A 21280-nucleotide genomic window follows, 5' to 3' on the forward strand; every position below is an offset into this window, starting at 1 on the left:
CCTGACTTTGTGACCTGCCACTCGTCTTCACCTTTTTCCCTCAACAGGTCCAAATGCCATTTCTGTCAGCTTGTCCCCGATGGGCTGCTACGTGATGGTTGGCTTGGCCTCTCGCAGGATCTTGCTGCATCCCACCACTGACCACATGGTGGCACAAGTCTTCCGCTTGCAGCAGCCGCACGGAGGCGAGACGTCCATCCGGGTGAGACCTGACGAGATGTGGGTCACGTCTCAGCAGTTTAGTGGCGTGACTTACTTACAGTTCCTCAACTATATTTTTAGAACACAGTGATCAACAATTATATGATGGAGAATGCCAATCAAAACAGTTGCAGTTATTGTTTGATACAAAGAATTCATCCACAACCTAAGTTATGAAATGTGTACGTTAGCCAAGAGGCGGTGTCAATGTCACCTTCACGTCTCCGTCTCCTTGACTGGGTTTTGCTAGTGGAGATCTTGGCGTCATTTTGGCTGTTTGATATAAAGTGATGTCCAAGCTTAGCGATCCTGTAGTGGAGCGATGTGTGAACAAAGATGATGGTGGTGTCAGGAAAAGTGAGCAGGGAGACCAGGTTGGGGGAGCACTGTTGGTTAGCATCGACAGCACCGATGACACGTGACCGCTGGAGTGATGTTGGTTCATGCGGGACATGAATGACAGGATATCGAGGTGGTTTCCTGACCGTTGCAGGAGTGCGCCCATCTCAAAACTGGTAGGAACCCAGATAATCTGGTACTTTTAGATCCCTGTATTTATTGCCCTGATGGTTGATGTTAATCAGGAAGATTCCATCAGTACTTTCCAAGCAGAACCACAATAGCCAATCAGACAGCAGTCACAGAGCACCTGACAGTGTAACCAAGCAACAGTAAGCATTGTAGCTCTTGAGGCTAATGATAGTTATTAATTAATTAACTGGTGGTGAAAACTCACTTCAAGTCCCGGCTGACGTCCCTGTGCTGCCCCCTCCCAGAGCACAGACCAGATCGGTTGGTGCTCCTGCTGGGTTTCCACTGCAAAGCCCTACTTCAGCAACTTGTTGCTCCGTGTGTGTCTCCACTTAACATCTGCTTCCTCGTGAGATCACGTGAGAGCACACGCTTCACTGTGGGGGGACCACGCTGTTCAGATCCTGGTGTGTGTATCCAGCTTCAGCTGCTCACAACAAGCCTCTAAGGCAGCCACTTGACTTCTGGTCAGAATTCAGACACCATTACGTAATGCTGACTCAACAACAACCGTCAGAGCATTGCTGCTTGTATTTGAAGGCTGGATTGCTGCACCGGAAGGGATTTTTGTATCTTCATGGTCCTTGGTCAAACTCGTCAAGATGAAAAATGGAAGATTGTGTGTCCTTGCCTGAAACTGGCAAGTAACTGAATTTTGGACCATCATGAATATTTAAAGGTTGTTCTGGTCGTTTGGTTCAGATGTTCCTAATTTATGTTTCATGTCCTCAGAAGTCAGAGGAACGTATTTATCTCCATGTAAATGAGAAACATTTGATTCCAGCTTGTATTTTGATGGTTTGCCATCACGCCAGAAGCTGAACAGACCCGCCAAGTTTTGGTACTGGTTCTCAACATGTCGCTGTGTTTCAGATGGTGTTCAACGTAGTTTATCCCATGGCTCCAGACCAGCGGCGCCATGTCAGCATCAACTCTGCTCGCTGGTTGCCAGATCCGGGGATGGGCCTGGCGTATGGAACCAACAAGGGGGACCTGGTGATCTGCCGGCCTGTGTGAGTCTCTGAGCCCCGACCATGGACTGAAGCGGTCTGAGTCAATGCTAGCATGTCCCAGTTCAGACTCCTGATCAGTGTTGCAATCATCTGTCAGGCACTTCAGTGTAGAATGAAATTACCTGAGGAGTACTTCTCCTGTGATGTCACTTCCTTTGATCACGGCTTGGTGTCACACTTCAAATATAAATGTTGGTAGGACCCCCCCCCCCCCCCGGGCCCTGATGTGATTATTTTAATGGTCTCTCTGAGCAGGAAGGTCTTTAATTGATGGATCTCCATTAGCCTGCTAACGAGGTTGTTGTCTCCACGATTCCACGAAGACTTCCTGCCTCTGCCTTCAAGACTTCCTGCGTGGGAGTAAATGAACAAGTGTTTGTGTGTTTTAGGTTCTACCGCAGCGACGGTGAGAGCCCTGCAGAGTCCAGCAGCGAACCGTTGTTCTCAGTCAACAACAGTGGAACAAGCCGGACCCGAGGTTCTGACAGACCAGGGTGAGATACTCTTGTGCTTCCTTTGACTAAAGGAGGACATCCCAGATTCTGGGGCTTGCTCTGAGTTTTCAGGTGACCATGTGACCAGAAGTGAACCAATGGAAACAGAGAGACAGATACAATCACTTCCTGTCGGCTGGTAACTCACTGACTCCTTCTGTTTCTCTTTCAGGCCAAATCGTTCTGGCTGGAGACTCGACAGAGACATGGGCTTGATGAACGCCATTGGCCTTCAGCCGCGACATCCCGCCCCCTCTGTGACGTCACAGGGAACCCAAACGCCCATCATCCAGCTGCAGAACGCAGAGACACAAACTGAGAGGGAGCTATCGGAGCCCAGCGTCTCGCAGCCGGCTCTCAGTACTGAAACGCCATCTCAGATATTATAGATATTAGACCCCACCCCCAGGATGTCTCCCCTTATTTTAGACCCCACCCCCAGGATGTCTCCCCTTATTTTAGACCCCACCCCCAGGATGTCTCCCCTTATTTTAGACCCCACCCCCAGGATGTCTCCCCTGATATGAGACGGCACCGTCTGTTTTAAATCAGTGTTGTCAAACTTCTTAGAGGCATCTTCTTCTCTCATCAGATGTTCCGATTGAGGCGCCGTCTAATGGAGCAGCAGTTGACCAGCAGACTGAGGCGTCTCAAAGCACCAGAACTCTGGATGCCAGCCAAGCTGCGGTGGAGGCCAACACATCGGCAGCGAGCGCCGGTACTGCTCTGCTACCTTAGCGTGTCCAGGTCACAGGAAGCGTTCCCGGTTGATTCGGCTTGTTCAGTGACGTGTTGCTCTTGTTGCTCCTGCAGACTCTCCCGAGTTCGGTTCCGGTGAAGACGCTCTGGCTCGGATCCGCCGGCTGATAGCAGAGGGCGGCATGACGGCGGTGGTCCAGCGGGAGCAGAGCACCACCATGGCTTCAATGGGCGGCTTTGGCAACAACATCATAGTCAGCCATCGCATCCACCGTGGCTCTCAGACGGGCCCCGGAGCCGCCCGGGCCGCCGCTGACCCCGCCATGTCGGCCCACACCACCACCTCCTCCTCAGGATCTCCCCTCCTCACCCAGCCACAGGCCCATGTCTACCCTCAGACCGAGGGCCCAGCCCCCAGCCCGGCTGACCAGCTGGCCCCCATGTGGGGCCCCCAGCCCCCCCGCCTCCCTCTGCCTGTAGACATGGACGACGTGTTTGATGGGGCGCGAACAGACGACGACTCCCTGCTTGGACCCTCTCCATCTCCTCTGCTTCCATCGTCCCCCTCTTCATCGTCATCATCCTCTCACAGCCCCCTCTCCAGTGGCGGTGGAGGCGGGGCTAACAGTTACCCTGGCGACCCATATAGCAGGTAGTCCTCCTACTGGCCAGTGGATGTGGAGCAGAGGGTCCCCCCAAAGCCTTATCTCCCAAAGAAGGGTGCTGCTTCAACTCTGCACAGGGTCTCCCGCCTGAAAAGAAGGGACAGAAACCCAGACCCCGCCCACCTCGAGACCTGCGTCTGCGAGCACTTCCTCTGCACTTAAACCTGGACTGAGCGCCATCATTCCACGCCAGAAAGGGCTTCTACTTGAACAGAGCGCCAAGCTCCTCTCTGCCCGTCTCTCGAAGTGTCCGCATGATGGAAGACAAGGTTCCTTTGAATTAAAGTGCCATGGCGGGGAGGCGGGGCTTATTCTGAACACATTTACTCCAATGTGCTGCATTCAGTGCCATGTGATGTTGAAACTTGTTGTGATTGAAGTGTTTTAAATCCAGCACTACTTTTATTTTGAAGCCTGTTTTGTACCATGTGTAATCACGACGCTTGAGGAGAGACAGGAACCGCGTGGGAGGCGGGACTCAGCACGTGGAGGTGGTTACTGACTGTCAATCAATCACTGATGACTGAATTGAGCTGCAGGCTGCAGCTCACCACACGGTTGTTTTATTTTTTAAGGCTGAAGAGGAAAAGAACCATTTCCTGCCCCCCCCCCCAACCCAACTACCACCCAACAGACCACCTGGCCCTGTTGCACTGGAGTGTGTGTGTGTGTGTGTGTGTGTGTGTGTGTGTGTGTGTGTGTGTGTGTGTGTGTGTGTGAGAGAAGTTGAAATAAGTTGAGTGTCAGAAAATAAGCTGATAAAAGCTGATAAGCAACGTATCAATATGTGTATTGATAAAACTCGAGTGGCCGGCGTGTATCTGGTAAAACATTGACTGTTGCAGCATCACGACCTTCTGACCTCCCAGTGAGGAGCGAATGTGGCGGCCCGGTCACCGGCGAGCTGGTCATTTCAGCATCGTTTTGATCCGTTTATCACAATTTTAATCAGGCAGATCTCCTTTGGAAGCAGCCGCCATCCAGACATACTTCCTGGAGGTGCTGTGATGATGTCATGGCCCAGATACCATGGCTGTGATGATGTCACCATCCTAAGCTCATGTGTAGGTTCGTGTTAGCTCTGTGTTGTTTCTGTCTGATTGCTCTGTTGGTCTCAATCATCATGAGACCCGAGATGTTGCACTGTGAGACTCAAACGTCCAGCGACTCCTCTGAAGCCCAAACCCCCGGTTCTGTGTGTCTGTGGCGATGCCGCTCACCAGGGGGCTGCCCGGCTCTGTGGTACCCTGTAGAACCGGGCTCAAGACCGGCCAGAGGGCGGATACTTTTGTTACATTCCCACTGAAGATAACAAACTGAATGTCATTGGCCGGTTGATCAGGTTTGAGTGAGTGATTGATAATAAACAGGTCACTGGTCCTCAGCGGACAAGTTGATCATTTTGGCTGAAAGTTTCATTGAACGCTGATGACATGGAGGATATCGGGTCAAACTTGGCTAACTAGCTAGCGCTGTCAGGTTAGACATGTTTGTAGTTTCGTTGGGAAACTGCTGTCCAGTCCAGCTGACATCAGCAGGGGGTTTTCCCTGAACTTCTCACCAACCAGAAACGACCTTTGGTTTTATTCACTGGAACATTCCTGGATCCGTCTAAACGGGTCCTGGGGCGGAGCTTCCGGACCAGGCAGCCAGCAGAGTTCCAGTCAGATGACTTGACTTGCTGGGTGGACAACTCGCAGTTCAGGTCACAACGATCCCTCTGGGTCACTTCCTGTAGGAGTAACCACGGTGACTGGCTACAGTACTTTAGTTCCACCATTGGTGAGCAGCTGGTTGTTCTGCAGATTCAATTATTGATCATCTAGAAGATGTCGATGTCGGCCATGTTTGTTTATTCAAGATGACGGAGCAGCAAAGCGTCACATCTAAGAAAATGAGCTTTATAAAATCAATTAATCATCAATATTGAAGAATCTGTCAGATCAATGGACTGATGCTGCAGCTCAGTGTGTGAGAGAGAGAGAGAGAGAGAGCGAGAGAGTGGGACCATGTGTGTGTTTGTGTGTGTGTGTGTGTGTCCCTGCAGTCTGAAACTTGAAACTTCCTCTCAGCCTCCGTCAATCTGTACAGCTCGAACTGTTTAAGTTTATTTTACTTTTGATTCCACGTGTGTGTGCACAAGTGTGTGTGTGTGCACTGATGGTGTTGACGTTGTGTGTGGGGTCAAAGGGCGGGATGGCTGGCTAGTGACGGACCTAACCAGATGAAGATCGGAGCTTGTTGATGGACCTTCGTCTCCGTGGGTTGGTCCGAGTGAGATCTCGTTTCCAAGGTGACCTGGCGGGAAGCACGAGCAGGTGACCTGAATGCTCCTCCTGGCTTTACTTGATCAATGAACATTTGGAAACGTGTGCGTGTGCGTGTGCGAGAGAGAGAGGGTACAACTGTCGATGCGCGACTGGATTCTTTGCTTTGACTTTTAGACGTGACGTCATTAAAGAGCTTTGAGAGTTTTCCTGTCATCAGCTGATTGTTGAAGTTTATTTCATCAAGCCAGTCGATGCTCTGGTGGGCGGCGGCGATCAGCTGATCACTGCTGATTGGTTCTCTCCAGGTAGTTGACAGGAAGAGACGTGAACTGTGACGTCATTGTTCCACCTTCGGTTGATAGAAGTTCTCACTGTCCTTCAACACAGAAATCCGGACCTTCTCAGCTGGAACCAGAGCTTCTCCTTAGTTTTGTGGTTCAGATGATGGTTCCACCTGCTACATGTGGAAGTTCTGTTCCGTTCTGGCAAAGGACAGAGAACTAAAACTGGCCGAAGCATAAATAAATGAAAGTAACATTCTGGTAATTAATAGTCTCCTTCAGTTTGTTTATGCATTTCTACACTTATTTTTATATTTCTGCATTTATTCATCTTCTATTTCTCTGTCTGTTAATAGTGCAGGCGGGCCACCAGAACCAGGACGGGTCAGCTGGGCCCATTCTGGGCTTTCTTAGTCTGTAGTGCCCCACTAGTGATACAGGGATGAAGACCAGAAGCAAATGTAGAAATACTGAAATAAAATATGACACTAAAATAGAATGTAGAAGTACTCAGAAGTAATAGTAAAATAGATGTAGGAACACTGTCTAAATATGTGTGGCCCTTCAGAAGTACAGAAATAAAAGGAAAACCCTTTTTCATGACCAACATGTTTTTATCTTTCATCTCCTCGCTTCTGTGCCGTTGTTTTCTTCCTCTAATGGGAGGAGCAGATGTGAATAAGCTGGCCATCACGTGTCAGGGGGAGGAGCTTCACCGCTACCTGTAAGACTCAACTGAGGGCCGAGTCCGCCAGTTTTCCCGCCGAATGAAGCTGTCCGATGTTCCGGTTTTTCTGGGTCCCTGTTTGATGTAACTCACGGACCCAAATTCACCACAACAATTTTAGATCCCTCAGGTAGTTTGCAGCGACTCGTTTGTGAGATCATAACCAGTGACATGGAGGCAGAGCCCGGTGTGACGTCATGAACGGACGCCCCTCAGATGAGCAGGGGAGGCGCTGCCGCGGGACTCAGCATCCTGAGGAGACGCGAAGCGGCTGCAGCCTCCGGTGCTCAGGTGAGATGTCGGCAGGTCCTCACGGGTCGGGGGACGTCACAGTGCGGTTCGGATCCACTCGGGAGTTCAGCTGTGACTCACCGGGAGTTCGAGTCCGGCTCGTGTAGGTTTGAGCGAGGTCGGCGGGTAAATTCATCAAGAGGCGAAACCTGAAGAGAGAAACTTCAACCGGATCCGGGGGTCCGCGGTCACGTGCATGACGCGATTGTTTGTGTTTATGTGAATACAATTTCCTGACCACAAAGACCACGTGATTGCGCCTCATATTTTAATAACATTTTGTAGTCGCTTTCTATGATTTGTGTAGACTTTCGCTGATCTCCTGGTTTTTCTAAAGAAGAAAAGTTAGCTTTTGAGAAAAAATCTGACACTGACAGAGAACTAAACACAAACGTTCCAAAGGTTTTTATTATTATTTTTAATTATGACTTGATCCATGTCAGCGATGCTGGATCAGCTGGGTGTGAGATCCGTATTTCTGGAGGTAGAAAGGACCAGGAAGAGTTCGAGCCGCTGTTTGGCTCCATCCAGTGGACCTGTGGATCCGGTCGGAGGTGGCGGTCACGGTGCTGAGAATACGGAGGACTCGAACTGTGTTTATCTCCTGCACTAATACGAAGCACCACCAGAGGGCCTCGTACTCGCGTTTGAGAAGCACCTATGTGAATTTATCTGAGGCTGAAAGAACTCAGTATCGTTTCCCTTAGATGATAGCCTCATCAAGCTGTGTGTGTGTGTGTGTGTGTGTGTGTGTGTGATAGGCCTGTAATAAACAAACTTACACTCATGTAGACAGTTGTAGTTTCAATCACTGTGTCTGCTGCTTTCTTTTTTTCAGCTGACGCATCCCAATAATTGATTATTTAAATGGGAGGTTGATCAGGCAGCAGTGTGACACTGCAGGATGTCGGTCTCAAGCTTCCTGCTTATATGACCTTTGACCTCAGGGATCATGACAGTGCGGTGAGTTGAGATCAAATATGGTTTTAACGTCGATCAACACACCAAGATGTTAATCAGAACTGCATCAGAGAACCAGCATTTTAAAATCTGTAAGTTGGTCGTCATGGCGACAGACCTGACCAATCACGTTGTTATTTTAGCATCATTTTGATCTGTTGTATTACAATTAAATCTGCACTGATGATGTCATGACAACACAGTGAGACGGTTATTTAGTCCTCCTGATGATGAGGACGATGGTGAGGTGTGCAGAGACGTGATGTCATCATGTGCGTCTGGAAAAGGGGATGGAATCATCTAATCATTTATTGATCGAGTCTGAATCAGAACATTGAAGTAATGATGAAATATTTCACTTCATCAGGATGTTTGCTGTCCTCGCCAATCAAGGCGGGTGAGACACTGGTGAGGGTAACGCAGCGTGCTAGCGCTGAGCGATGCTAGTGTTTAGCCTGAAGCTCCACGTTACGACCTGTTGCAGTGCTCAGGGTGATGTCATCCCGTGTGATGGTGACATCTGTGTGTGTTTACAGGGAATCATGGGACCCTATCTCAATGCCTCTGCCAGGCTCCGCCCCTGCATCAACACTTCCTGTCACTCTCCTGTCATTGTGGCATGCCCCTACAGCACGGCTGAGCTGATCCTCATCGTCATGGTAACCACCTTCCTGAGCACCATCACGGTGCTGGGCAACTCACTGGTCATCCTGTCAATCAAAGTGAACCGCCACCTGCGGACAGTCAACAACTACTTCCTGCTGAGCCTGGCGGTTGCCGACCTGATTGTGGGCCTGGTGTCAATGAACTTGTACACTCTGTACCTGGCACGCGGCTCCTGGCCGCTGGGAGCGGTGGTCTGTGATATGTGGCTGGTCCTGGACTACGTGGTGAGCAGCGCGTCTGTCATGAACCTGCTGATCATCAGTCTGGATCGGTTCCTCTGCTTGACACGTCCACTCAGCTACCCGGCGTGGAGGACGGGGAAGATGGCCGGTGTGATGATTGCTGCTGCCTGGCTGCTGTCCCTGGTTCTCTGGGCGCCCGCCATCCTCTCCTGGCAGACAGCGGCAGGGAAACGCGTCGTCCCTGAAGGAGCGTGTTACACTCACCTGCTCGCCAGCCCCAGTGTCACCCTGGGGACCACGCTGCCCTCCTTCTACCTGCCCGCGCTCGTCATGATCGGCCTGTATGGCCGCGTGTCAGCTGCCAGCCGCAGCCGACTCAGCACGCTTCAGTCAGACAAGGACACGCTCAGATCGTCCAGTCTGTCCATACGAGACTTCCTCTTGAGACAGAGGAGCTGGGTGACCAGCGAGGCAGCCTCAGAAGTGTCCCAAAACCAATCAGAGTCCAGCACTCCCAAACGCAGGACCATTCACAGAGTGTCCAGAAGTCCGGGCGCCAACTCAGAGGCGGCAGATATCGCTCTGCCTCTCACTCGCCCAGCTACGCCGCACTCAAGGGACGAAGACGAGTCCTCGTCCAACGCTGAGCTTCACAGGACAGCCTCAGTTGCATTCTCTGCCTCCTTCAGGTCTCAGGAGCGAAGGCGGCGGCGAGTGATTGCAAGGGAGCGGAGGGTCACCAAGACCATCCTGGCCATATTGCTTGCCTTTGTCCTCACCTGGACGCCGCACAACATCATGGCTGTCGTCGCAGCTTTCTGCCACATCTGCATACCGGACGCGCTGTGGAAAACGGGATACTGGCTGTGTTACGTCAACAGCGCCATCAACCCCGGCTGCTACGCCCTGTGCAGCGTCACCTTCAGAAAGACCTTCTGCAGCCTTCTGTGCTGCCGCAGCGCCAAGCTGCGCTGAGACCGTCGCTTCAAACTCCTCCTCCGTGGATCGCTGGGGGTTCCCGGACCCCATATTGAACCCCGAGATCAATGAACAAACTCCCAACATTCCGTCTTTAATCAGTTTCTTTTTACAAGAATCTATCATTGAAAAATAGATTTGTACAGTTTGTTAGTGGAGCTTCAGCTACTGTAAAACTTTCACTGTTAAAAAAACTACAAAATGTCGACTAAGCAGCAGAGCAACAGCCAAACCCAAGCGTAAAGGTCAAAGGTCAAAGGTTTGAGTCTCTGTGTGTGTCTGACGAAGGGAGACGCTTGTTCCGTGGATCCTGCTGGAGTCTCGTCTCCTAGTTGTACTTCTTGTCTCCTTGACAGAAACAGAGAGAAGGGGAGGAGTCACAACTGCAATCAGAAAACCAGCGCTTCTCTTAGTTGTTAACTTGTCGTCACGGCAGCAGGAGCTCAACGTCTCACCTCTGCTCTTCTTGACTTTTGGGGAGCAGGGTTTGGACACGGTGACGCTGGGTTGACACTCGGCGTTGAACAATGCTCGCTTCAGCGTCCCTGACCGACTCTTGGTGTTTTCAGCGGCATCACACGCCCCCCAGGGGCCAAACTTGTACTTGCAGTCACCTGAAGAAAAGACAACAAAAGAAATTTGACATCATGAAGCTTTAGATGAGGATGTAGAGTGACGGTTCCGGTCCGGTGCCATGACACCTTCACGTCCTGCCATGTAGCCCTCAAAAGATGTATCATGTTGTGTGTGTAAGCCTGTTCTGGACAGGAAGTAGAACAAACAGGAAGTAGAACTGTGGTATGGTATCGCTACTTGTAAAATGTTGTGATTTGGTGCGAAACAAATAAAATTGACTTGACCTGACTTGAGGACACGATTGATGCCCCCAGTCCTACTCTGCCTCTGATTGGCTAGTATTTGGTGCCTTATTTAGGCGTGTGACATGAGATCCAATCAGAGGAATTTGGGAAAACCAAAAAGGCTGGACTGCTGTGCAGTAGGATGCTGAGCGGCAGCGTTAGCTTACTGATGTCCTTCTTCCAGTTGCAGGGGATCCTGCAGTTGATCTTGTCGGTGCGATCTTTACAGGTGACCTCCCGCAGTCCGTCGCCACAGTTTCCTTTGTCCGGGACACATTTCCCATACTGAGTCTCCGCGACGGAGCACTCGGACTCTGGCCGCAACTTGTCATGTTTACTACCTGGAACACAAAGGTTTAGTGGTTCACACATTGTGTCCTCCAACATTCTCCTAAATTTTTCAAACTCTAGATTGAACAGATTTGTCACATTCATTCAATTAGGTGAAGTGAACCACTGAGTCAATGTCCCTAGCAAGCTAAGCTAACACGGACAGCGTCTCTACCTGCGTCTGGAAATGGAAACGGTGAAGATGAATGTCGTTATTACTAGAGGACAAAGAGTCTCTTATTGTCAGGATCTGGGGACAACAGACAACAAGAAGACTTGAGTGAGCAGGAATAGTGGATTTACTTCAAGCTACATGCTAATGTTGTGGCATAACTGGTGCGCTCGTTGAATGTTGGATGTCCTCTTGTCTTATTTTGTCCATCAACTGACCAATCAGGAACCTCATAGGATGAGGACTGAACCAGTGCCTCTGTAGTTCCTGGGTGGGACTGTTGGTCTTTGACCAGGCTCCACTGTGCCATCAGTGCTGTTGTTCAGGCGCGCAACAGTGAACACCCGTTAAATGCTAACAGCTAGCTGTTAGCATGCGTTGTTTGAGTGGTCATAAACAAATATGCATAGCAGATGTTAAAGTTTAAATCTTCTCCCTCAAACATATCTCAAGTTATGTTGATTTTTTTGTTGTTGTTGTTGTTCTGTGCTTTTGTGTGTCGGTGTAATGTGATGTTTTCCAAGATGGCGGACACATTCAAAACAGGATATGAGAAGTGCCTTTGGATCTGAGGAAGGTGGCAGACGAGGACGTCACTCCTCCTTGGTGATAACGTCTCTGTGTCATGGTTAATGGGTTTGAGGGGAACATCCAAGAACTCGCTAGCAGTCTTAATCAGATCTAACAGCAACTTCTAGAAAAGAAATCAACACAGAACCCAATGATGTCTCCAGAACTAAATGTGGACCATGAATCCTGCAGTTGATACAAAGCCAGTTTCCTCAGAGGTCCCCCTGAGTTGCAAAGCTTCATTTTTAACAGGAACACGTGGTGCGTTCGGGGACAGCTGTCACACAGGAACTTCACCTTACCCTTGCGGGACTTTCTCACCTTTGTGAGCTTTTCTGCGGTTCGCCTCAGCGGTGGCGAGCATCAGCAGCAGCAGCAGCAGCGTCACGGGGAACAAACGTCGCATCCTGTTGAAGAAACATCAGGGACACATTTAAAGCTACAGTGTGTAACTTTTACATGTTAACGTCTCTAAAACGACAGCCTCCAAACTCATCGCTGCCTCTCTCCAGGCGGAGGTTTCACCTCCACATCTGTGGAGACATTGATCATCTAAGTAACTCTCATGTGTCTGATGACAAAATCACTCAACATCAAGGGGACATGTGACGCCAAGTCAACGTTTGACTGTGTTGTTGCAATCACTCTCAATTCCAGACGAGGGAGACAGAAGCTCCACACTGCAACGTGAAACTTTGGGATGTGTTGACCGTTTGGGTTGTTTCTGTCTTGGTCTGGTCTGTCAGCTGACGCGGCGTCGTGGCGTGACGCAGCCCTGACCGACCTGAGCCAGATGGTCCAAACAAAGTCCAAACCAAATCTGCTCCCTTTTCAACTCTTAAGCCAAGTAATCGGACTATTGTGGTGGAGCAGCTTCGGGATTATAGAAGTAGGCTAATGTATTCACACACGCTTCTGGTTTATATCTGCGTTTCATTGTCAACATTTGAACGTTTCTGCAGCGTTTAACCAGGACAACATCAGCTCGCCGCTCGCCTCGAAAAACCAGGTCAATCACCCATAAATCTCCTCTCAGCCTCTCGGCTGTTTTTGTGCTGTGGGATGACAGACTCGTCTTTCAGGCCTCCATTAAAGTGCTGCTCCTCTTTCACATGTCAGCTGGCCACTCTTGCTCCTCCTGCGGCCTTTTATGAGACTGAGGCAGCTCTCAGCAGGCCGCCAGCCTGCCCGCCATCAATGAGGAGGAGGAGGAGGCAGCGTCCAAGTAGCGCCTCAAAGAGCCTTTACATCCCCCTCAAAAGAATCCTGATTCATTGGTGCGAGACAAAGAGCCCTCTAGCCTGGTTTCATTTCTCTAAAGCCCAACAGACTCCGAGCCACGTCTTCGCCCCCCGCCACCGCCTCCTGCGCCACCCTGAATAGAAACTTATTTGCATCAGCGAACAATGGAACCCTAGCAGGAAGAAAAGGAATGGGATGCTCCCTTTGGTCCAACCCAGAGGAACTTCCTCCTGAATCCGAGGGCTCGCTCTTGCTTCCGGACACAATGACAGTGTAAAGTTGTGAAATGTGCAGAACGCTGCCACGTTCTGTCTCTGAAAGAGAAGAACCTGCTAGCAGCAAATGTAATGGAACGTTTGAAGAACAATTCAATTTTAATATGATGGTCTCTTTGTTCGGAGGGTGTTCCGTCAGGTCACATTTAACTTGAACAGATTCCAAGCAGCTATTTGGACTCTGGATCCAACAGAACTGGCATGATAAAATGTGACTTCAGGTATAAACAAAGATGGAGGTGGGCAGTGGTCATCGACTGCTCCGGCTGTGGGTGACGTCGCGTCTGAGGAGACGGGACTGAAGAGCTGCAAACGAGGCGTCACAGTCACAAATGAGGCGAGTGCTAGCAGTTGCTCGAAGCTAATGTAGCATCTGCTGAATCATCACAGTTTGTTCATGTCTTCAGTATCAAATATGTTTGATATTTAAGTCAAAAATATCAAAGTTCGCAATCTAGTTAATTATTGATTATTATCTAATGATTTGACCAGATAACCAGTTCTGACCAGCAAACTGCGATGCCCCCCGATGGTCTGAAAGGGCAGCGACTGTCTCCACGGGTCAACAATTATCATCCTGAAAACTTTTTTCAAGCAGCCAAATAACATGTAGTCTTATTGGAACATTAGCTACATGCTAGCAGCTCTAGTGGCTAGCTGATGAGTTCTGGTGCGATATCCTCTAACTTGAGAGCATTCTGGGTAACGATGCTAGGGCTGAAACGATGCTAAGGAGGCAACGATGCTAGGCAGGCAACGATGCTAGGCAGGCAACGATGCTAGGGAGGCAACGATGCTAGGCAGGCAACGATGCGAGGCAGGCAACGATGCCTGGGAGGCAACGATGCCTGGGAGGCAACGATGCTAGGGAGGCAACGTTGCTAGGCAGGCAACGATGCTAGGCAACGATGCTAGGGAGGCAACGATGCTAGGGAGGCAACGATGCTAGGGAGGCAACGATGCTAGGGAGGCAACGATGCTAGGGCCAAAACCAGGCGGCGCAACTCTTCTGTCAGGTTGGTGCAGACACGGCGAGCACTGTGATTCTTGACGGGTTTAAACTTTTGCAGCTCATCGTCTCTTCACGCTGTTGATGAACGACTTAAACACCCAAAAACTAGTTTTGAAGGAAACCGTCCAGACGGCTCCTTTCTGCATTGCTGGTGAAATAAACAGCAACGACACGGCACTGACGAGTCCGTGTCACACTCGAGACACACGACGAACTTTAACCTCAAAGGAAGATCAAAGGTCATGAGGATTAAGGTCTGATGCAGAATCACTGATGCGACGCTTGAACGTGTCATTTTAATAATTCATTCATCTACAACTTACTTTGCTTTCTTTCTCTAAATTTCATGTCGATTGTTGAAATACTTTCTTGCTGTTCTTCAATTAATTAAAATTTCAACCCATTTTTAAAAAGAAAGATAAATGGTTGGAAAATGATGAGGAAATTATTTTAGCCAAATATTGCCAAATAAAAACAAACACATTTGATCAAACATTTAGCCAAATATGAATGAAATAAAATACAGTAAAAAGAGATCTTTTGAAATGGACAGTTAAATGGCTGTTGACCTGAAATGAAAGCAAGAACAGGACTTCATCATTTAGCAGCTAACCAAACCACAGCCTCCATCATCTCGCTGGTGAGTGGGGAGCTGGCAGGTTCTTGTGGATCCAGATTTCTGAAGACGGACGTGCGACTGCTGCACTGAAGTTGATCGACTGGAGGTTCTGCTGTAATACTCAAACTTTTCCTTTTTGTGGTCATCAGAACAGGAAACTGATGTCTACTGAGTTTTAACCATCAAAAGAAAACTTACTTGCTGGTGAAGAGAAGCAGCTGGTCGAGCTGAAGGGTCGTCGTCTTCTGCTGCCTGAAAACACCTCATCCAGCCCTCCCTCTCTCTCTCTCTCTCTCTCTCACATACACACACTCTCCCCTCTCCTCTCCCTCTGTCCCTCTAACTGTCTCTCTCTCACACACACACAATCTCTCTCTCTCTCTCTCTCTCTCTCTCTCTGTCTGATAGCAGGAGATTTAATCCTGATGGGCAAAAGCGGCTCAGTGTGAAAAGGGAAAGTATGATTGTCGTAAAACGTAAGGGAATGACTTGTAGGGAAAGTCTCTCAATGTCCATGGTCCCCAGGGACGCTCCTCTAGGGAGCTGAAACCCAGGCTACTTAGCTTAGCACGATGGCTGGTAGTAGGTTGGAAGTATTAGCATCAGCTAGCTCAGGTCCAGGCAAGTTAGCTTAGCCCAATGATTGGTAGTGGGTGGGAAGTGTTAGCATCAGCTAGCTCAGGTCCAGGCTAGTTAGCTTAGCCCAATGACTGGTAGTGGGTGGGAAGTGTTAGCATCAGCTAGCTCAGGTCCAGGCTAGTTAGCTTAGCCCAATGACTGGTAGTGGGTGGGAAGTGTTAGCATCAGCTAGCTCAGGTCCAGGCTAGTTAGCTTAGCCCAATGGCTGGTAGTGGGTGGGAAGTGTTAGCATCAGCTAGCTCAGGTCCAAGCTAGTTAGCTTAGCCCAATGGCTGGTAGTGGTGGGAAGTGTTAGCATCAGCTAGCTCAGGTCCATGCTAGTTAGCTTAGCCCAATGGCTGGTAGTGGGTGGAAGTGTTAGCATCAGCTAGCTCAGGTCCAGGATGCTGGTGTGTCCAGCAGGAACCCTCCTCCTCCTCCTCCTCATCATCAGTAGCAGCAGTCGCTCTTCTAGTCCTCAACAAACCTTTGGTTCTGTTGACCCAAGTTCCAGTGGAGCTTTGGAGGTGCTGCGTCAAATCACTGCTCCCAGTCAGGAAAGTAGTTCCGGCTACATGTCTGATTCTACCACTACAACGTCTCCTCATGTTAAACTGGTGTTCATCACCAAGGTTACCACTTTATCTAAAAGTGGGCGTGTCCCTGACTGATGGATATGGACATTGATTCTTGTCCATATCTAATGACTCAGTCATGTGTGAGGTCATTTTTGGAGGCACCGCAGGAAGCTGCATCCTTCTGTCCTGAGGTCACAACAACCTGAACAACCAGATATAAAAATGAAAACTCTGACATAATGAAGACGACCTCCTCCAGATGATGCTGTGATCATGTGACCATGGCTATATTTAAAAAAAAAAAACAGGCTAAAGGTGCTCCACCCACTGATTTGTTTCTTATTCTGTGGTTGGTGTTTGTCTTCCTGCTCTGCACCAACTGTTCGCTAACTCTGCTGTAGTTACTGTTAACAAGCTGCCATCCCTGTAAAAACAAGTACATTTATAATTAAGGGGCGTGTCCATGCTAATTTTAGGACCCCTACCTTACTACAGGAAGCTGCATCATCACATCACCTTATGTTGTTAGATAATGTTCTGACTGTTTCCCACATCTTATTCCCTTTTTTCAAGTTTTTTTCTCTCCAGTTGTGTCCCCTATCCACCCAACAAGCTGTCCTGGTCATAGCTCCGCCCCCTCTACGGCTGCTCGGCTTGCACTTTCATTACCAGAAAGATAACTTGCATGATTATGTACATTCAGTGGTTAGTGTCATAAAGTAACAACAATATTGTTTATCATACTTTCTGGAAAATATTATCAGCAAACTTTGTTATATTGACAGCAGGTTTACCTGAAATTATATGGGGGCGGAGCCATGGCTGAGGAGGATGCCTCCTCTTTCTTAGCTCATGAATGCTGGAGTGACTTCATGACGATGGTTTACTCTGAGCGTTTATTGTGCGGTTGTTGTTGTGTCCTGTTCCGCACATTCAAAGTGTGCGTTGAATGACTGATTGTCCTCACAGGAGTCGAGTGCTGACGGGTTTTATTGCAGGTCACTCAGAAACATCCAGAGTCAAACACTCTTCATCACTTTGGCACAAACTACTTCAGCTTCTTTAACGTTTCCATGACTTTCCTGCGTCCACATATTTACACCACTGACACGCACACACAACCAAAGATGGCTGCTGCTGTTAGGACACACAAACGTTACAAAAACACCTCATATGTTGAAATGTTCAAACTTGAAAAGACGAGCTGATCTACAATCAGTAATAAATTCCTAAATTCATTGGATAAATAAGCAAACGCTGCCTCCTCGCAGCCAACAAATACATCCAAAAGGTCACTAGAAGCTTGAGAGACGCAGTTTTATTTATCTGGGGCGGGGAAGCTTGGAGGTCAGCTGCAGACGTGAATGTGGTTCAGTCAAAGACGCTGTTGTTGAGGTCAGAGCGCTAATGTTCAGTAGATAAAGACACATTCAGGACGCCGCGTGAACTCACTGTCGCGTCCAGTGGCTGCCGGAGAAGGCGACGTCCACAATAAACCCTCGACTCAGTTAGAGTCAGTAATAACGGCGTTCATCTTGTATAACGGCGCCCTGACAGAAACCATCAGCACACTTCCAGGCGATGCCATGGTCAAGGTCGAACCCTGGCAGATTTGGCGCGCTGGCAGTCAGACCGCCGTCTCCTGGTCTTCCCTCAGAATCATCTGGTAATGTTGGCGGTTTTCCAAGTAATCAGCAAGCTCCTGGTCCTGGGCCTTCTCCGCTCGCTGTTTGGGCGTCTCCCCCTGAAACAAAGAGCATTCACAAAGATGAGGTTTCCTTGACTCACCAACACCGCCGGGCTGAACGCCATCGTCAGGTTAGGAGGGTAAAGCTGTGAAGACGTCAGTTTCTTCAGTCTTTGGGGGTATTGGATGTGTGTGACTTCCTCTCGCTCTTCAGACAAAACGGGACCTGCTGGTTTGACCAAAATTCACAAAAATTTAGTAAACAATCTCAGCTGATCACCGAGGTTGACACATGGTGTCCAGGTGGGGAGGAGGAGCTTCGTCCAAGGAGACGCGCTTCGTCTCTGCAGAACTTTGTTTCTCTCATCAATCCACCAAAATACTCACATTCATCAATTTGGGTGATAAATTTTAAAATTTACTTGGGCTGAACAAACCTGCGGCAGGGACAACGCCACCACCGCTCACCTTTCATTTGTCCTGGACACATGAGCTACCGCAGCTCGCCAAACGCTTGTGATGACAAGCCTGTTTGCAAGCTGTCAAACTTAGCGTCTTTGGTTAGCGTGTTAGCATTTTTCCTGAATAGTTCAATGAGAGAGAAAGTTGCATTCAGATAGATAGATGCTCTTCATGTGCTCGAGAGCAGAAGAGAGAAAAACACACTGAGATTATGGGATGCTTCCTGTTACCACGGGCTTCACCATGGTGACAGAGATCTGCAGTCTTTGTGTGAGTGGGAGCGCAGCCCGGGGATCCTGCAGCGCCGCGTTTCTCAATGACACACAACATTAATCACTTTAAAGAAGTGGGTCAAATACCGCTGCAGATCCATTCAGAGGGCCTGAGGCTGGTGGCCGTCGCCGGGCCTGAGAATGCCGCACACACCTGCTCTGAGCAGCTGGACGCAACCCGAAATTGCAATCATCAGTGAGTCACTTCCTCCACGAGTTGCTGCTCTGACAGCTACTGACAGTGAGCAATTAATCAGAGGAAAACTTTCACACCCACAAAGAGTGGAGAGAGCAGACGCCGGCACCAAGACGCTGAAACGTCCAGAAACTCTCCATAAACAGCAGGTGAGGCTCCGCCTCCAGGAACTACCAGTAAGTTACAACAGAAGTAGAGATGCAGTACGGTCACTGGTCAAAGGTCAAACAATGGAGCGTCACATGGAACGGGATAAAAACATGTTACATTCACATATGCAGTACGATAGGGTGAGTTGGAGTCCAACAGGAAGTGGTCATCTCCTGGTTCCTCCATCAACAGGAAGTGGTCATCTCCTGGTTCCTCCATCAACAGGAAGTGGTCATCTCCTGGTTCCTCCACCAAAAGGAAGTGGTCATAGCCTGGTTCCTCCCCCAGCAGCCAATAGGCTCGCTCCATGTGATTGTGGTGATTGAACCAGTAAATCAGCTCTGGTGAACAAAAGTTGATGATCTTCCAGGTTCAGTTCATCAAGATCATCTTCACTAATGAACCCTCTGATGATGCTGGAAGCCTGGATGCTATGGTTAGCAGGGCTAAGCTAACAGTAGCCTAGGGAGGAGCTACACCAGGGTCACATGACTTCAAGGTCACCACCACTAAGCTTCAGGCTTCTTGTGTTTCCCCTGATGACCTTTAATGACCTCCATGACCTCTGTAGGCTCCTCTAGACTCTTGTTAGCAACCCAGGTTTTTAAGACTCCACCACTCCACCATCCACCAGTCTGGTGTTTACTGGTGGATCTGATGTAGAACTGAACCTCCACCATCCACCAGTCTGGTGTTTACTGGTGGATATGATGTAGAACTGAACCTCCACCATCCACCGGTCTGGTGTTTACTGGTGGATCTGATGTAGAACTGAACCTCCACCATCCACCAGTCTAGTGTTTACTGGTGGATCTGATGTAGAACTGAACCTCCAACATCCACCGGTCTGGTGTTTACTGGTGGATCTGATGTAGAACTGAACCTCCACCATCCACCAGTCTAGTGTTTACTGGTGGATCTGATGTAGAACTGAACCTCCACCATCCACCAGTCTGGTGTTTACTGGTGGATCTGATGTAGAACTGAACCTCCACCATCCACCGGTCTGGTGTTTACTGGTGGAGCTGATGTAGAACTGAACCTCCACCATCCACCAGTCTAGTGTTTACTGGTGGACCTGATGTAGAACTGAACCTCCACCATCCACCGGTCTGGTGTTTACTGGTGGATCTGATGTAGAACTGAACCTCCAACATCCACCGGTCTGGTGTTTACTGGTGGGTCTGATGTAGAACTGAACCTCCACCATCCAGCGGTCTGGTGTTTACTGGTGGATCTGATGTAGAACTGAACCTCCACCATCCACCAGTCTAGTGTTTACTGGTGGATCTGATGTAGAACTGAACCTCCACCATCCACCAGTCTGGTGTTTACTGGTGGACCTGATTTAGAACTGAACCTCCACCATCCACCAGTCTGGTGTTTACTGGTGGACCTGATTTAGAACTGAACCTCCACCATCCACCAGTCTGGTGTTTACTGGTGGACCTGATTTAGAACTGAACCTCCACCATCCACCAGTCTGGTGTTTACTGGTGGACCTGATTTAGAACTGAACCTCCACCATCCACCAGTCTGGTGTTTACTGGTGGACCTGATTTAGAACTGAACCTCCACCATCCACCAGTCTGGTGTTTACTGGTGGATATGATGTAGAACTGAACCTCCACCATCCACCGGTCTGGTGTTTACTGGTGGATCTGATGTAGAACTGAACCTCCACCATCCACCAGTCTGGTGTTTACTGGTGGATCTGATGTAGAACTGAACCTCCACCATCCACCAGTCTAGTGTTTACTGGTGGATCTGATGTAGAACTGAACCTCCACCATCCACCGGTCTGGTGTTTACTGGTGGATCTGATGTAGAACTGAACCTCCAACATCCACCAGTCTGGTGTTTACTGGTGGACCTGATTTAGAACTGAACCTCCACCATCCACCGGTCTGGTGTTTACTGGTGGACCTGATTTAGAACTGAACCTCCACCATCCACCAGTCTGGTGTTTACTGGTGGACCTGATTTAGAACTGAACCTCCACCATCCACCAGTCTGGTGTTTACTGGTGGATCTGATGTAGAACTGAACCTCTGAACCTACTCTGACAACTTGTTTACGATGATGATGTCTGATCTTTCCATCTCTGTGACTCAGGAATGTCACTAGGATGGATCCAGACACTCCACAGGAGAACTTCTTCTTCTCCTGATGAACTCATGTTACCTGCTTGGCTAAAAATCCCTGTGAGAAAATTCAGCCTTCAGGACCCGGAGAGACGAGCAGTTCAGTTGCCACGACCACTAAATGACCTCATCACT

General features: G+C 49.2%; 3 protein-coding genes across 6 annotated transcripts in view; 1 reads left to right on the forward strand and 2 right to left on the reverse strand.

Moving 5' to 3' along the window:
• ambra1b (autophagy/beclin-1 regulator 1b) overlaps positions 1-10813 on the forward strand; it is a 24798-nt gene extending 13985 nt beyond the window's left edge. The window contains exons 14-21 of the mRNA XM_086207968.1: positions 48-202; positions 1606-1745; positions 2135-2239; positions 2412-2599; positions 2832-2957; positions 3053-3590; positions 8120-8135; positions 8669-10813. Of these exons, the coding sequence (XP_086064094.1) occupies positions 48-202; positions 1606-1745; positions 2135-2239; positions 2412-2599; positions 2832-2957; positions 3053-3590; positions 8120-8135; positions 8669-9955 (2555 nt within the window). The 3' untranslated portion in view covers positions 9956-10813. The remainder of the gene's footprint in view (positions 1-47; positions 203-1605; positions 1746-2134; positions 2240-2411; positions 2600-2831; positions 2958-3052; positions 3591-8119; positions 8136-8668) is intronic.
• mdkb (midkine b) lies at positions 10037-15374 on the reverse strand. Its single transcript, XM_086209905.1, has 5 exons — positions 15237-15374; positions 12212-12297; positions 10986-11159; positions 10414-10572; positions 10037-10306 (listed from the first exon to the last, which is right to left on the reverse strand). The coding sequence occupies exons 2-5, from the start codon at positions 12294-12296 to the stop codon at positions 10287-10289; spliced, it is 438 nt and encodes a 145-aa protein (XP_086066031.1). The 5' UTR covers position 12297; positions 15237-15374; the 3' UTR covers positions 10037-10286.
• Positions 15375-17216: 1842 nt separating this feature from the next.
• Positions 17217-21280, reverse strand: part of LOC147259492 (diacylglycerol kinase zeta-like) — a 38480-nt gene continuing 34416 nt past the window's right edge. For 3 of the 4 annotated variants that reach the window (XM_086209908.1, XM_086209906.1, XM_086209910.1), the window contains one exon: positions 17217-17978. In XM_086209908.1, coding sequence (XP_086066034.1) covers positions 17862-17978 — 117 coding nt within the window. In that variant the 3' untranslated portion in view covers positions 17217-17861. Of the gene's footprint in view, positions 18151-21280 lie in introns of all 4 variants that reach the window. The other variant, XM_086209907.1, reaches the window with a different exon arrangement.

The sequence above is a fragment of the Aulostomus chinensis genome, chromosome 7 (genome assembly GCF_037954235.1).
Source record: "Aulostomus chinensis isolate RoL2024-O1b breed Wild chromosome 7, RoL_Achi_v1.0, whole genome shotgun sequence".
Taxonomy (NCBI): Eukaryota; Metazoa; Chordata; class Actinopteri; order Syngnathiformes; family Aulostomidae; genus Aulostomus; species Aulostomus chinensis.

Coding starts and splice junctions, on each gene's coding strand:
- mdkb (XM_086209905.1), bottom strand. CDS start 12,296: ATGCGACGTTTGTTCCCCGTGACGCTGCTGCTGCTGCTGCTGATGCTC. Junction 10,573..10,985: donor CAACTGGAAGAAGGACATCA/GTAAGCTAACGC, acceptor TCTTTTCTTCAG/GTGACTGCAAGTACAAGTTT. Junction 10,307..10,413: donor AAAAGTCAAGAAGAGCAGAG/GTGAGACGTTGA, acceptor GTTTCTGTCAAG/GAGACAAGAAGTACAACTAG.